The sequence below is a fragment of the Pelophylax lessonae genome (assembly GCF_965119305.1).
Source record: "Pelophylax lessonae genome assembly, chromosome: 4".
NCBI classification, from domain to species: domain Eukaryota; kingdom Metazoa; phylum Chordata; class Amphibia; order Anura; family Ranidae; genus Pelophylax; species Pelophylax lessonae.
Window position 1 is genome coordinate 565,621,173 of NC_138771.1, and position 17,059 is coordinate 565,638,231.

At 44.0% G+C, this 17,059-nt stretch overlaps 1 protein-coding gene across 1 annotated transcript in view; it reads right to left on the reverse strand.

Moving 5' to 3' along the window:
• PBDC1 (polysaccharide biosynthesis domain containing 1) overlaps positions 1-16,798 on the reverse strand; it is a gene marked incomplete at its 3' end in the record, with an annotated part of 46,498 nt that extends 29,700 nt beyond the window's left edge. Inside the window, exons 1-3 of the mRNA XM_082255774.1 lie at positions 16,713-16,798; positions 14,059-14,124; positions 5,632-5,691 (exon numbers count right to left, since the gene is read on the reverse strand). Of these exons, the coding sequence (XP_082111900.1) occupies positions 5,632-5,691; positions 14,059-14,124; positions 16,713-16,754 (168 nt within the window). The 5' untranslated portion in view covers positions 16,755-16,798. The remainder of the gene's footprint in view (positions 1-5,631; positions 5,692-14,058; positions 14,125-16,712) is intronic.
• Positions 16,799-17,059: the final 261 nt, after the last annotated feature.

A 17,059-nucleotide genomic window follows, 5' to 3' on the forward strand; every position in this document is an offset into this window, starting at 1 on the left:
CCGTATGAATGATATGAGCAGAGTACCGGTGCTCAGGCTGAGAAGTCAACAGATTTTTCCAACAAAAATCCGGCCACTTGGTGCACAACAGCAATGACAGTGTCCATAAATTCTAACACGTTTGGGCCATAGCCCTCCTCATAGCATACATGAAAAATAAAAAGCAAATATGTATACTCTAGTACAGGCCCCCACACTTACAGGGGTGTTACTAAATTAAAACCTAATTAGTATAATTAAAATCTTTTGAGAGTGATCACACAGATCAAAAATCCTGCTATAGCCAGAATGTGCAGGAAAAATAGAGAACATTACCCATGTAATGTACAGCAAAGAATAGATGCTAAAACCTCATTGTGTTTACATTCAAAACAGCATAACTTAATTGAAATATATTTGAGAAACAAAATTAACATCCATTCTATTGTTCATTCCAAATTGTGACCTGGTATTAGGAGTGTGGATCCACCACACATCACGCTGATTAAATCTTGATCTGTTCTAAACCAGGAAAAGAAATGAATAAGAAACCAATGAGAGGGGTGACCTGCATCAGATCCTTCTTCAGCTAGAAGGAGGTGTTGTGGAATTATACTAATTAGGTTTTAATTTAGTAATACACCCCTGAGAGTGTGAGGGACTGTACTAATATATATATATATATATATATATATATATATATATATATATATATATATATATATATATATATATATATATATTTTTTTTTTTTTATCATTTTTCATGTATGCTATGAGGAAGGCTACAGCCGTAATGCGTTAGCATTTATGGACACGGTTTTTGCTGTTGTGCACCAATAAAAAAAAATTTAATATGAAGCTGCCTTTTTGTTGGAATATATAGGTCATTACTTTGATGGTAAATATCGCTGTTATGGCAGCAGCTAGCTGCTAGAACCCGTTATCTTTTTTTTCTGTGGGTGATTTGGCATCAGATAAAAGTGATCCCAGCAGTGGATTCACCACAGGATCACATTTAGGGGTGGCAGGAGAGGTTTTTCTTTTTTTTTTTTTTTTTTTTTTTTTTTTTAAGGGTCAATTTGAGTTATGGGGCTTTTTTGACCCCAGATCTTTCAAAGAGGACCTGTCATGCTTATTTCTATTACAAGGGATGTTTACATTCCTTGCTAAAAAAAAAAAAATAATAATAATAATTAAAGAAAGGGATAGTGTAAAAATAAAAAGTAAAATAAAGAAAAAATGTAAAGCTCCCCATCCTTCTGTGCTTGCACGCAGAAGCGAACGTATACACAAGTAGTGCCCGCATATGTAAATGGTGTTTAAAAGACCGCTGCGCAAAAACCGTGTGGCATAAAATATTGTAACAATCGCCATTTTATTTCTCTAGGGCCTCTACTAAAAAAAAAAAAAAAAAAAAAAAAACACTGTAATGTTTGTGGGTTCTAAATAATTACTAATTTAAACTTGAAAATAAAATATTTCAGAAAAGGCCTGGTCAGCAAGTGGTTAAATTAGAGCTAGAGTCTTAGAACATGCACTAAGTACAGACAGCAAAGATCTAGCAATTTCCCAAGGAAGTAACTTGCAGACCCCACCATGCAATCTGCACTTTAGGCAGCGTTTCTGCAGCCAACACAAAGTCAGAGGCCAACCCAGGAGGGGCCTATGACCCTGTTATCTACTGCCTCTAAAAAGACCGAAATTCTGGCAGAAAAATCCTCTCTAGACAGGCTGGAGGAAAGACAAGTGGCCGAAGGAAGGCAGGGAAACTATCCAAACACAGGGTATGGAGACCCCATGGAAGAAGACCATCACCTTGAAGCGATGTGCTGAACCTAACCTAGCATCTTACCCCTTTACTGCTATGCTTGTGATCTGCCATGTGTGTCTACTCATGACTTCTTACATATTATGTGCCAGGTACTACAGACTGCTGCACCCAGATTGCTGTGCAATAAACACACACACACACCACTACACACACACACACACACACCACTACACATGCCTACTGAAGCAGCTGAGAACAAGACCACATTGGCACAGTAGTATCAGGTGCAACAGAAGAAAGAAAAATGGTGCCAATTTTAAACAGTCAGTGCCTCCCAGCCATGGCTGCGATACACCATTAAAAGGGTTTCGGCTTGTGCTCCTCAGTGGCAGAGCCATAAGAGCGTTAGCGTTCTTGGATAGCTGTACAGAGTGCAAGCCCTGCACTTACCATTCCAAATGTCTTAGCACTCTGTCCAACATACAAGTGATAAGACCCCCATCCTGGCTTCAACCTCCTCAATGACTATACCATCGTAGCGATCTTCAGAGACAAGGCTCTACTGCCGGCAGAGCACGGCTCTGAACCTGTATAGCTATCTGTGGCCAATTCAGAGAGATTACACCACATGCCAAGGTGAGCACCCATGCAGGATCCAGTGTCCAAAGCAACATTACAGGCCGGCCCCAGGCTGGGTATGTCTATGGTACTCCCAAGGCTCAGCCGATGAGTCAACTGATTTAGACGCAAGGAAAAAAAAAAAAAAAAAAAAAAGAGGTCAATCACCTAAGGACACAAGTAAAAGTATAGGCTATCTAGAATTTGGTGGGGGGAAGCATATAAGGGAAGTCCCTGCAGGTTTCCTTTTCTGGCAGTATCCAATCACCTGAAGGTAAAAACCTCATGAAAGACCAAAGATCCTGTGTCCTGTGCTGCTGCAACCAAGAAATAAGATTTTGGGGTTTGCAGATTTTTAGAAAAATATGATACTGAAAAAATTAACAAACAAAAATATACTTATTGTAAGAAAAAGTAAAAATGAAATGTGCAGAAAAATAATAGCTACATGGAGAATTAGCTTAGGTTAGGTTACACGGAATATGGCAGGTTTCCTTGGAGCTGTGCAGATGATTGTCACATTTCTTTAGTAAAAACTTTTATACACAGACTTCCAAGTATTGTCATATGCAGATCAAAAGTCACATATATGGATCTACATACAGTGCATCTAGAAAGTATTCACAGCGCTTCACTTTTTCCACTTTGTTATGTTACAGGCTTATTCCAAAATAGATTCAATCCATTATTTTCCTCAAAATTGTACAAACATACTCCATAATGACAACGTGAAAGAAGTTTGTTTGAAATCTTTGTAATTATAATTTTATATTATATATATATATATATATATATATATATATATATATATATATATATATATATATATATATATATATATATATATATATATACACACACACATACATACAATATCACATGTACATAAGTATTCACAGTTCACAGCCTTTGCCATGACACTCAAAATTGAGCTCAGGTGCATTCTGTTTCCACTGATCATCCTTGAGGTGTTTCTACAACTTGGAGTCCACCTCTGGTAAATTCAGTTGATTGGACAGGATTTGGAAAGAGACACACCTGTCTATACAAGATCCCACAGTTAACAGTGCATGTCAGAGCACAAACCAAGCCATGAAGTCCAAGGAATGGTCTGTAGACCTCCAAGACAGGATTGTATCAAAGCACAGATCTGGGGAAGGGTACAGAAAAAGGTCTACAGCATTGAAGGTCCCAATGAGCACAGTGGCCTCCACCATTCATAATTGAAATAAGTTTGAACCACCAGGACTCTTCCTAGAGGCCAAATCGAGCAATTGGGAGAAAAAGGGCCTTAGTCAGGGAGGTGACCAAGAACCCACTGGTCACTCTGACAGAGCTGCAGCGTTTCTCTGTAGTGAGAGGAACCTTCTACTCTTTCATCACTCCACCAATCAGGACTGTATGGTAGAATGGCTAAACGGAAGCCACTCCGCCACTAAAAGGCACATGACTGCCTGGAGGTTTTCAAAAAGGCACCTGAAGGACTCCCAGATCATGAGAAACAAAATTCTCTGGTCTGGTGAAAAAGAATAAACTCTTTGGCCCAAATGGCAAGCGTCATGTCTGGAGGAAACCAGGCAACACTCATCCCCTGCCCAATACCAACCCTACAGTGAAGCATGGTGGTGGCAGCATCATGCTGTGGGGATGTTTTTCAGCAGCAGGAACTGGGAGACTAGTCAGGATGGAGGGAAAGATGAATACAGCAATGTAAAGAGACATCATTGAGCTCTGGACCTCAAAGTGGGAGCTGTGGTTCATCTTCCTACAGGACAGAAACCCTAAGCACACAGCCAAGAAAACAAAGGAGTGGCTAAGGGACAACTCTGAGAATGTCCTTGAGTGGCCCAGCCAGAGCTCAGACTTGAACCCGATTGAACATCTCTGGAGAGATATAAAAATGGCCGCGCACCGACCACTCCCCATCAAACCTGATGGAGTTTGAGAGGTCCTGCAAAGAATGGGGGAAACTGCCTAAAAATAGGTGTGCCAAGCTTGTAGCATCATAGTCAGAAAGACTTGAGGCTGTCATTAGTGCCAAAGGTGCTTCAACAAAGTATTGAGTAAAGGCTGTGAATATTTATGTACATTATTTTCTTTCAATTTTTATTTTTAATATATTTGCAAATATTTCAAACTTCCTTCACGTTGTAAATATAGAGTATGGTTTGTAGAATTTTGAGGAAAATAATGAATCTATTTAATTTTAGAAGAAGGCTGTAATATAACAAAATGTGGAAAAAGTGGTGCACTGTAAATACTTTCCGGACGCACTGTATGAATGAATTAGTAACTCTAAATAATACATTGATACACTGAAGAGATTTTAGACTGGAGCAGACATTTTGGAGTAGCTTTTCATGGTAACCAGCTTCTGGCTTTGTTTTTATAGCTTGAGGAGGAGCTTTACCCTGTATTCAAAAATGTAAAAGTCAGCAGCTACAAACACATCACAAACACTAGGGGATCAGGGCAGATGTCAGGTTGGATACCTGTCAAAACCAGGTGCCTGCTTACCCCCTGGGGGAAATGAAACTTCCCTTTGGGGAAAAGTTCTGCTCTAAATAAACAAGCTGAAGGTAGAAGTTAATTGGTTACTATGCAGAGCTACTCCAGATTCTATTTGTTCCAGTTTTAATAAAGGTCTCCTCCATATTTAATCAATGAAACCTATAGAGTATATGCAACATCAATCACAGGAGTAGCTGGGTTTTGACAGTTGGAAAGTGCCGGTTCACATTGGTACGATGGGGGAACCCTGCGAATCCACTGTGGGTTCCCGCTTCGCACCGACTCGCAGGCAGCTCACACTGCCATATGCAAACTGCTGGGAGTGTCAATACAAAGTTAATGACACCCCCAAATTAGTTTGCATATCACAGTGTGAACTGTCAATTCGGACAGGAATCGGGTCGCATAGGTGTGAACAGCCATGTGATCTGATTCTGCTGCAGACCAAGAAAAGGGTCCTGTGCGACTTTGGTCCAAATGCGATGCAAATTCAGCTATGCAATCTGTGTGGCTGAATTTGCATCGCACGTGATTTGCAGAGTACATGCGATGGGTTACATCGCTATAGCGTGAACCAGCACTAACATTCGGTAACAGCGGAAGAAGAGGAGTAGCTGGATGTAGGAGCTGTGTCTTAAAAACTTTGTTGGCATTTGAGACTTATCACTGTCTTTCAAACTCTTCAAGGTGGTTAATGTTGTACCTGCCCACTAATTTCCCTAATCGGGGTAGCCACTAACCCATACTTACATTAAAGTAAACCTCCGCATGTTGATAGGCCTTCATGGCCCAAACCATCTCCACATTGGGCTGCAGAAATAAAAGTAACAGTCAGACAATGAAGAGGCTCACAAATCTTATGTACAAAGTATTCACGTATATGCAGGTTATTTTATCTGGAGTATGACATGGGTTTCATTTATCATCCAGATTATAATCCTACAGATGTTTACCTGCACTTATCTTTTCTGAAAAATGTCTGTAAGAGAATTCCAATGTAATAATAATCTAAGCACAGTTGCTCAGAGAAACCCTCCAGACAGTATATATTTTCTGAAAGCAAAGACCCTGGAAATAAAATGGCAGTACTCACACTTTTTTATATCCCACAATATTTGGTGCAAACAATTATATCGATTTATTTGGAAAAATATAAAAAGATTGTGTTGCATCGAGTAAATAAATACCAAACATCAAGTGTTCTTGGAAAAAAAAAAAAACTATGATGCTAAAAATTCTGCACAGGCAATGGGGAGGCGCGCCCTTTGAGAGCCCCATAAAAGTGATCACTCATCAGAAAGCCATTTACTGGATCTTAAAGCCAATATGAAGCTTGTTTAAACACGTACCTTGGTAGACAAGTGGTTAAACTGCTTAGGTTTGCCAAAGCACAAGTCACCAGCACACCAAGGATCCTTGAAATAAAGTCAAAGAGCTTATTCAGTGATCACATCACAGTGTAAAGTGCAACATTTCATGGCCACGCATGATCCCTTGTGATCACATGCCTGAAAGGTTCCTGTGTGGTCCCAAAACGTTGCACTTTACACTGATGTGATCACCAAATAAGCACTTGGACTTTATTTCAAGGATTTTTGGTGTGCTGGTGACTTATACTTTGGCTTATGTCCCCAGCTGATAGTTGCTGCAGCACCCACTTCTTGCCTTTACCAGCAACGCATGCAAAGGAATATTATACATACAGGCGGTCCCCAGGTTACAAACAAGCTGGAGTCTGTAGGTTTGTTCTTAAGTCAAATTTGTTTGTAAGCCGATACAGGTAGATTTTTTAGGTGTAGCTCAAGCCAAAATAATAAATTTTGAAGTTTTTTGGATAGCATAGGGAAGGGTTAACACCCCTGTACTATTTATTTTGCTGTCCATGCCCGTTCAGAAGATTTCACCTCGCTTTTTGTCCCTATGTCAGCTGGATTTTTAAAATTTTGGGGTGTTGTGGAAACCAGGATTGGTGATAAAGCTTCAGTGGAGACATCTTTTTCCCCATGATAACTCTTACAGGGGTGAATTTCCTTTCCTAGGGGGAGATTTCTCCTTACTTCCTGTTGTCTCCCTACGTTTGTCAGTAGGAGTCGTTTGTTAAATCGGATGTTTGTAACCCGGGGACCGCCTGTACATCCTGGGTTGTTACACAAAAGCCCTGAGTGCACCTTACAGTGCATTTGGAAAGTTTTCACATCGCTTCACTTTTTCCACATTTTAGGTTACAGCCTTATTCCAAAATTGATTAAATTCATTATTTTTCTCAAAATTCTACAAACAATGCCCATAATGACAATGTTTGCTTAAAAATTAATTTGCAAATTAAAAAAAAAGGAAAAATCCCATGTACATAAGTATTCAAAGCTTTTGCTCAATACTTTGTTGAAGCACCTTTGGCACCAATTACAGCCTCCAGTCTTTTTGAGTATGATGCTACAAGCTTGGCACACCTATGTCTGGGCAGTTTCTCCCATTCTTCTTTGTAGGACTTCTCAAGCTCCATCAGGTTGGATGGAGAGCGCCAGTGCACAGCCATTTTTAGATCCCTCCAGAGATGTTTAATCGGGTTCATGTCTGGGCCAGTCAAGGACATTCACAGAGATGCCCTGTAGCCACTCCTTTGTTATCTTGGCTGTGTGCTTAGGGTCATTGTCCTGTTGGAAGATGAACCTTCATCTCAGTCTGAGGTCCAGAGTGCTCTGGAGCAGGCTTTCATCAAGGATGTCTCTGTACATATCTGCATTCATCTTTCCCTCAATCCAGACTAGTCTCCCAGTTCCCCGCTAAAAAACACTCCCACAGAACAGGGATGGTATTTGCCAGGTGAGGAGCAGTGCCTGGTTTCCTCCAGACATGACGCTTGCCATTCAGGCCAAAGAGGAGTTCAATCTTTGTTTTAACAGATCAGAGAATTTGGTTTCTTCAGGCGCCTCTTCGCAAACTCCAGACGGGCTGTCATGTGCCTTTTACTGGAGGAGTGGCTTCTGTCCTCTCACTCTACCATACAGGCCTGATTGGTGCAGAGATGGTTCTTCTGAAAGGTTCTCTCTCCACAGAGAAATGCTGGAGCTCTGTCAAAGTGACCATCGGGTTCTTGGTCACCTCCCTGACTAAGGCCCTTCCCCCGATCACTCAGTTTGGCCTGCTCTTGGAAGAGTCCTGGTGGTTTCAAACTTCTTCCATTTAGGATGATGGAGGCCGCTGTGATCATTAGGACCTTCAGTGCTGCAGACATTTTTCTGTACCCTTCCCCAGATCTGTGCCTCAATAAAATCCTATCTGGAAGGTCAATAGACAATTCCTTGGACTTCATTGCTTGGTTTGTGTTCTGACATGCACTGTTAACTGTGGTACTTTACATAGACAGGTGTGTGCCTTTCCACATCATGTTCGATCAACTCAATTTATGACAGGTGGACTCCAATCAAGTTATGGAAACATCGCAAGGATGATCAGTGCAATCAGGATGCACCTGAGCTCAATTTTGAGTGTCATGGCAAAGTATTGTGAATACTTATGTACATGGGATTTATTTTGTTTTTATTTTTAATAAATTTGCAAAGATTTCAACCAAACTTCTTTCATGTTGTCATTATGGGGTATTGTTTGTAGAATCCTGGAGAAAAAAAAATTAATTTAATCCACTTTGGAATGAGGCTGTAACATAACAAAATGTGGAAAAGTGAAGCGCTGTGAATACTTTCCGGATGTATGTTCCAGGAAAGCTGAGAAATATTTAGGTTGCCATTTCCAAAGCCCTGTCAGAAAATCTGCAGGGCTTAGCTGTCATATCAGTTCAGTGGCCTTAGTGCTTTTGTCACTGACCTGGAGCAAGTGTGCCGATAATGAATGCTTACTTTACTTGATCCATGCTTGTTTTGGGTCAGTGACTCAAACCAAATAGACAAGAGACAGCTAGGCAACTAGCATTCTGAGAATGGTAAACCTGTAAGGGCTTTCCTGAGCAAAGGAAAACACTGAACAAAATGACAGTAGCATCATCGTCTACTAACATGGCACTGAAGTATACAGTGCATCCGGAAAATATACATAGCGCTTTACTTTTTCCACATTCTGTTATGTTACAGCCATTCCAAAATGGATTTAATTCATTATTTTCCACAAAATTATACAAACAATACTCTATAATGACATTTGAAATCTTTGCAAATGTAAAAAAAAAAAAAAAAAAAAAAAAAAAAAACCACACACACACACCACATGTACATAAGTATTCACAGCCTTTGCCATGACACTTAAAATTGAGCTCAGGTGAATCCTGTTTCCACTGATCATCCTCGAGATGTTTCTACAACTTAATTGGAGTCCACCTATGGTAAATTCAGTTGATTGGACATGATTTGGAAAGGCATACACCTGTCTATATAAGGTCTCACAGTAAACCGTGCATGTCAGAGCACAAACCAAGCCATGAAGTTCAAGGAATTGTCTGTAGACCTCAGAGACAGGATTGTTTAGATCAGGGATCCTCAAACTACGGCCCTCCAGCTGTTGTGAAACTACACGTCCCATGAGGCATTGAAAAAAACTCTGACATTCACAGACATGACTAGGCATGATGGGAATTGTAGTTCCTGAACAGCTGGAGGGCCATAGTTTGAAGACCCCTGATTTAGAGGAACAGATAAAGGGAAGGGTACAGAAACATTTTCATAAATGTAAGAAATTTGGAATCACCAGGACTCCTCCTGGAGCATGCCACCTGGCCAAACAGAGATGGGGGGGAGCAGGGCCTTAATCAGGGAGGGGACCAAGAACCTGATGGTCACTCAGCGTTTCTCTGTGGAGAGAGAGGAGAACCTTCCTAGAAGAACAACCATCTCTGCAGCACTCCACCAATCAGGCCTGTATGGTAGAATGGCCAGACGGAAGCCACTCAGTAAAAGGCACATGACAGCCCACCTGGAGTTTGCCAAAAGGCACCTGGAGAAACAAATTTCTTTGGTTTGATGAAACAAAGATTAAACTCTTTGGCCTGAATGGCAAGCATCATGTCTGGAGGATAGCGGGCACCGCTCATCACCTGGCCAATACCATCCTTACAGTGAAGCATGGTGGTGGCAGCATCATGGTGTGGGGGTGTTTTTCAGCTCCAGGAACTGGGAGACCAGTCAGGATCGAGGGAAAGATGAATGCAGCAATGTACAGACAAATCCTTCAATAAAACCTGCTCCAGAGCGCTCTGGACCTCAGACGGGGGCGAATGTTCACCTTCTAACAGGAAAACGACCCTAAGCAGACAACCAAGATTAAAAAAAAAAAAAAAAAGGAGTGGCTACAGAACAACTCTGAATGTCCTTGAGTGGCCCAGCCAGAGCCCAGACATGAACCTGACTGAACATCTCTGTAGAGATCTGAAAATGGCTGTGCACCGACGCTCCCCATCAAACCTGTTGGAGCTTAAGAGGTCCTGCAAGGAAGAATGGGAGAAACTGCCCAAAAATAGGTGTGCTAAGCTTGTAGCATCATACTCAAAAAGACTTGAGGATGTATTTGGTGCCAAAGGTGCTTCAACAAAGTATTATTTTTAATACATTTGCAAAGATTTCAAACAAACTTCTTTCACGTTGTCAGTATGGGGTATAATGTTTGTACAATTTTGAGGAAAATAACGAATTGAATCCATTTTGGAATAAGGCGGTAACATAAAACAATGTGGAAAAAGTGAAGTGCTGTGAATACTTTCTGGATGCACTGTATGTTCGTTTTTTTAAATCACCTTTCATTAACCATTTCAGCTCCCGAAGATACCAGTCCATTTTTTGCGATACGGCACTGCGTTACTTTAACTGACAATTGCGCGGTCGTGCAACAATGTACCCAAATAAAACATGTGTAATTCCCCCACAAATAGAGCTTTCTTTTGGTGGTATTTGATCATCTCTGCAGTTTTTATTATTTGCGCTATGAACAATAAAAAAGACCCACAACTTTGAAAATAAATAATTCTTACTTTCTGCTATAAAACACATTTTTGGTATTTAAAAAAAAAAAAATCCCAATAAGCGTATACTGATTGGTTTGCACACAGTTATAGCTTCTACAATTTATGGGGATACATGTATGGAATTTTTTTACTAGTAATGGTGGCGATCACCAACTTATAGCGGGACTGCGACATTGTGGCGGACAAATCAGACGCTAAAGGCCCGTACACACATGCAGATTGTCGGCCGAAAAGATTCGGCTGATGACCGATCGGCCGATTTTCGGCTTGTTAGTATGATGCTTCCGACAGCGCACTTTCGGCCGAACAGAATCTGTCGTGCAAGCATTAAAATTTTTGTATGCCGACACCAGAATGGCCGATTGTTCGCCAGTCAGTACAGATTTCGGCCGACAGACAGCAGATTTGCAAGACTGGGCATGCTCAGAAAAGAAAAAACACAGGGAAAGTTAACCATCACATGACATCACTTCTGCAGTCGGCGGACAAAATTCGTGTGCAGTATTTTGCACTTTTCAGCGGACAGGACAGCCCTGGACAAAAGACGGCCGATCGGTCGGCCGACGATCGGTACGTGTACGGGGCTTTAGTGACACTTTTTGGGGACCAGTGCTAAAAATATGCACTTTCACTATACTAATGACATTGTCAGGGGTGATCAAAGGGTTAAATGTGTTCCTAAAGCGTGCTTGCTAACTGTGTGGGGGTGCTTTTTCTATGTGAAGGCAGATATTCGTGTTCCTGGTTTGTAAAAACAAAAGATCACAGCCTTCACTTGTCACAGAACAGCTATCTAAAGCCCCGTACACACGCACAGATCGTCATACAAATGTTCGTCTTTTCTCCCCGGGATGTCGGTGTCTGTTGAAAAGTGCAAAGACAGCACAAGGACAGCACAAGAATTTTGTCCGCAGACTTCAGCTGACTGCAGAAGTGATGTCATGTAATGGTTAACTTTCCCTGTGTTTTTTATTTTCTGAGCATGCCCAGTCTTGCAAATCTGCGGTCTGTCGGCTGATTTCTGTACTGACAGGCGAACAATCGTCCGTTCTGGTGTCTGCAGACAAAAATTTTCATGTTTGCAAGAAAGACTCTTGTCCGCGGATTGTGTGCAGACAGCTGTCGGAGGCACCATACTAACACGCGTACAATCGGCAGATCTTTCGTCCGCCGACGTTTGTATGACGACGATCTGTGCGTGTGTACGGGGCTTAACTTGTTCACATAGGCAGGCCGCCGTTCTGCCTGTGTCACGGACGTTTGCCGGGTGCCTGCTGAGTCCAAAACCCGGAAAAGCAGAATGACATACCTGTACATGAATTCTGCACACAGGAGCCGCCGCCCCACAGTAAATGTAAGTGGGGCAGTTTGCAACAGGTTAAAGTGGTGGTAAAGGCCAAGGCTTTTTATCTTCATACATTGTGTACATGAAGATAAAAAAAATCTGTGTGCAGCAGCCCAGCGAAGTGCACAAGAGCAGCGGCTCTCCTGGGTCTCTTACTCCTCAGGAGCGAGCCGATGTTCTATCAGAAAACCCTACCCCTTCAGATTTCCCTACCCATGTCATTTCCGGTGCGGGTTCATCATGAACCAGCTGTAGCCGCATCACACGTTCTACTGCGCATGCGCAGAATAGGTAGGGAATTTGTATAACGTCGTAAGGGGTGAGGCAAAAGTGCTACTGCACATGCGCACCAACAGATCAGGCAGCGGCATCTCTTATAACATCCATCCGATCTTCATGGCACACACTGCGCCGAGCCGACAATGGGACAATCCTATTCTCTACCCACACGCGCACGCCCACTGTCGGGTCGGCGCAGCGTGGGGCACGGGGATCGGATTGTCGGGTTGGTGCAGTGTGGGCTCCGCGCAGTGTTGGGTCAGCGCAGTGTGGACCATGGAGATCGGATGGATGTTTGTTATAAGAGATCCCGCTGCCGACCCATTGGTGCGCATGCACACTAGGACTTTTGCCTGACCCCTTAAAATATTATCAAAATTCCCTACCTATTCTGCGCATGCCCAATAGGACGTGTGACATGGCTACAAGCCACTGCACGATGAATCCACAGCTGATCTCAACCGGAAATGACGTGGGTAGGGAAATCTGATAGAACACTTGCTCCGGTGCCCCCATAGCAAGCTGCTTGCTATGGGGACACTCGGCAGGTGGGAGGGGCCAGGAGCACCAGCAAGGGACCTGAGAAGGAGAGAATCGGGGCAGCTCTGTGCAAAACCACTGCACAGGGCAGGTAACTATGACATGTTTGTTATTAAAAAAAAAAACAATCTGCCTTTAATATCACTTTAAAGTATAACTTTAGGCAAAACTTTTTTTTTTCCCCCCCATTTTGGCTGGAGTAAGGGAGGGTTATAACCCCAATCAGATTTTTTTCTCCCATTGGAGAGATTTCCCTTCACTTCCTGTCCTAAATCCAAACAGGAAGTGAGAGAAAATCCCTGCAAATTAAGGGAACCCCTGAGCAAATCCCTGCAAATTAAGGGAACCCCTAGGACACCAGAAGATTTCCCCTCTATTATTTTTAAGGGACAACCCAAAAGTTAGGATTTTCTTTTACTTTCAATGATACCAGTAAACAGGACAAAGAGAGAGGGTGAATCTATCTAACGGGGGCACAGACTGCAATAAAAACATGACAGGCATTCTAATCACTCTCCACTCTATCCAAAACTGAATTTTTTTTTTTTTTTTTTTAATTGCCTTTATTTATACTTTAAAGGTTCCACATGGAAAATTCCCCCGTTCTTGTAAGGCATGCATGACACTACGACCTCTTGTGGTTTCTCGGATTGGTGACCCCGTCGGATGCTCCCCGCACTCCGGTGTGCCGGCCATGTGACAGATGCCGGAGGGAGTGTGGGTTGGTCTGGGAACCTACCGTCCTGAGACATACCTTAATGCATTGTATGTTACCATTTCTCATATACGGCTATGTTTATATGCTTTACGCCTCATGTTACGCTGTTCTCTTGTTACTTGGCTGTATCTCACTTCACTGCCATAGATGACTTGTATGCCTTTATCTCCTCAATAAACATTGAATTTGAAAAAAAAAAAAAGGTTCCACAACCAGCATTACCCAAATGCCTATTTGAAATGAAAATAAGTTGTGGCAGATTGCAGAGTACACAGGATGCAAATCTATCAAATCTTAAAAACCCAAAAGTGCGGTGCCTTTACTTACATCATTGCAATAGGATTCCGCCGGCAGCGATAGGGCCTGCGCCACTGACAGTGCTTCTGTCGCTCCCTTGAAGAAACAAGCAAAAATATTCATAAACTGTCAATAAACCTAAGCACTGCTGTGTCATTGGCTCTAAAATGCTTTGTTTTTACTGTGTGTTCAGTGTTTCTTTCATTACTGTATTCTTCGATAGTACCCCTGATAGTACACCTGATTGATCCTGTCATTTCCCCCTCTACTTCCCTTTTCAGAGTGGCAACGCTCTTCTGCCACTCTCACTGTGCATGTTCCTGATTTCCCCTGGGATGAGGATATGCTCTGCTCAAGAAACCCAAGCATTTTATGAAAGAACACATCTCTGACATCCCTTTAGAAGTGCATGGTCCTTCCTGCTGGCCACTGGGTGCTATCTGTTTTAGAGGCAGGTTGGATAGAGTGTAATCAAGCAATAGTCAAAGTCTGCGCCATCAGGAAGGTGCATGCATGTCTAAAGGGATGCTAGGGTTATGTACTTTCATATAATGCTTGCGCTCAGAGCTTCCTCATACACTGAAACTAATATCTGCCCCACTGTCAGGCATGAGGTGCGAAGTACATGGGCTACAGCAGGTGACAGAAAATAAAGGAAGAAAAAAAAAAAAAAAAGGTGTGGGTGGCGGGGGGGCATTTAAGCTGCTGGTTAGTATAATAATCCCCCCTCACTGATGATGGATACTCCCCACACCTGTCTTCTTTTGGAGCTACGAGGATGGCTGGCTGCATCCGAGACAGTGATGGATCAGGGAAAGAGCAGTTTGCCCTCCGCCATTCGCAAACCTTCATGTATTATTTTCCCAGAATGCACAGCGCTGTAAATGGAATGAAAGAGAGCAGACCCCATCATTCACCTGCCCCGCCCCTGCACTATTTACAGAATGCCCAACATTCCATGAAAATAATACTAGGAGTTTTATGAATGGCTGAGGGCAAATGCAGCGATCCTTCATAGTCCCAGGCACAGCCTCTTATCCACACAGTGCTGGAAGATGACACTGTGGGGGGTCCCCAGCACCAGTGAGAGGGGGGGAGGGGTTATTATACTAACTGGTCCCCCGATACATCTGTGGTCTCCCATGCAGCTGTTCACCCCCAATACATCTGTGGTCTCCTATGCAGCTGGTGCCCCCAATACATCTGTTGTATCCCATGCCGCTGGTTCCCCCCCGATACATCTGTGGTTTCCCATGCAGCTGCTCACCCCCGATACATCTGTGGTCTCCCATGCAGCTGCTCACCCCCGATACATCTGTGGTCTCCCATGCAGCTGGTCCCCCTTGATACATCTGTGGTCTCCTGTGCAGCTGGTCCCCCTTGATACATCTGTGGTCTCCTGTGCAGCTGGTCTCCCCCTGACACATCTGTGGTCTCCTGTGCAGCTGGTCTCCCCCTGACACATCTGTGGTCTCCTGTGCAGCTGGTCTCCCCCTAACACATCTGTGGTCTCCTATGCAGCTGGTCTCCCCCTGACACATCTGTGGTCTCCTATGCAGCTGGTCTCCCCCTGACACATCTGTGGTCTCCTATGCAGCTGGTCTCCCCCTGACACATCTGTGGTCTCCTATGCAGCTGGTCTCCCCCTGATACATGTGTGGTCTCCTCTGGTCTCCCCCTGATACATCTGTGGTCTCCCATGCAGCTGGTCTCCCCCTGACACATCTGTGGTCTCCTATGCAGCTGGTCTCCCCCTGACACATCTGTGGTCTCCTATGCAGCTGGTCTCCCCCTGACACATCTGTGGTCTCCTATGCAGCTGGTCTCCCCCTGACACATCTGTGGTCTCCTATGCAGCTGGTCTCCCCCTGATACATGTGTGGTCTCCCCCTGATACATCTGTGGTCTCCCATGCAGCTGGTCTCCCCCTGACACATCTGTGGTCTCCTATGCAGCTGGTCTCCCCCTGATACATGTGTGGTCTCCCCCTGACACATCTGTGGTCTCCCCCTGACACATCTGTGGTCTCCCCCTGACACATCTGTGGTCTCCCCCTGACACATCTGTGGTCTCCTATGCAGCTGGTCTCCCCCTGACACATCTGTGGTCTCCTATGCAGCTGGTCTCCCCCTGACACATCTGTGGTCTCCTATGCAGCTGGTCTCCCCCTGACACATCTGTGGTCTCCTATGCAGCTGGTCTCCCCCTGACACATCTGTGGTCTCCTATGCAGCTGGTCTCCCCCTGATACATGTGTGGTCTCCTATGCAGCTGGTCTCCCCCTGATACATGTGTGGTCTCCTATGCAGCTGGTCTCCCCCTGATACATGTGTGGTCTCCCCCTGATACATCTGTGGTCTCCTATGCAGCTGGTCTCCCCCTGATACATGTGTGGTCTCCCCCTGATACATCTGTGGTCTCCTATGCAGCTGGTCTCCCCCTGATACATCTGTGGTCTCCTATGCAGCAGGTCCCCCAAAATATCTATGAATTCCTATACAGCTTGTCACACCAATCCATCCAAGCTCTCCTATACAAGCTGCAGTGTGCAGCCATGCTGTGTCCACGTGGGAAGGGGCTCCCTGGCCACAACTATGTATAATGAGCACAGAGCGGTGAGTGGGAGTAGCTGGTCCCCAGCCCGGACACAGGACACCCCGGCTCACACATTACTCAGCTCTTACCAGTGAGTCCAAGCCAGACATTCCTCCTGCAGGAGATTCCATCTTGCTTAACTTTCACCTCCCACCCCGGAAGTAATTTATTCATTTAACCCTGTTCACTTGTGAAGCCAGTTCCGCCATGTCCACTGATCCCTGCAGACACACCTGCCTTGCGTTTCACGCATGCGTGCAAAGTAACCAGCGACCGGGTGATATAACTTCCAGCCAATGAGTTGGCACAAGGAAGGCGGGCGTTGGACAGTTGCTACGGAAACCGGGCAGCGTGCTGTAGAAGAAATGTGTGCGGTGTGCGTGGAGTGTCATGTGATCCGTGTGACGTCATCTCTCTCCCTTTCCATCACCCTCAT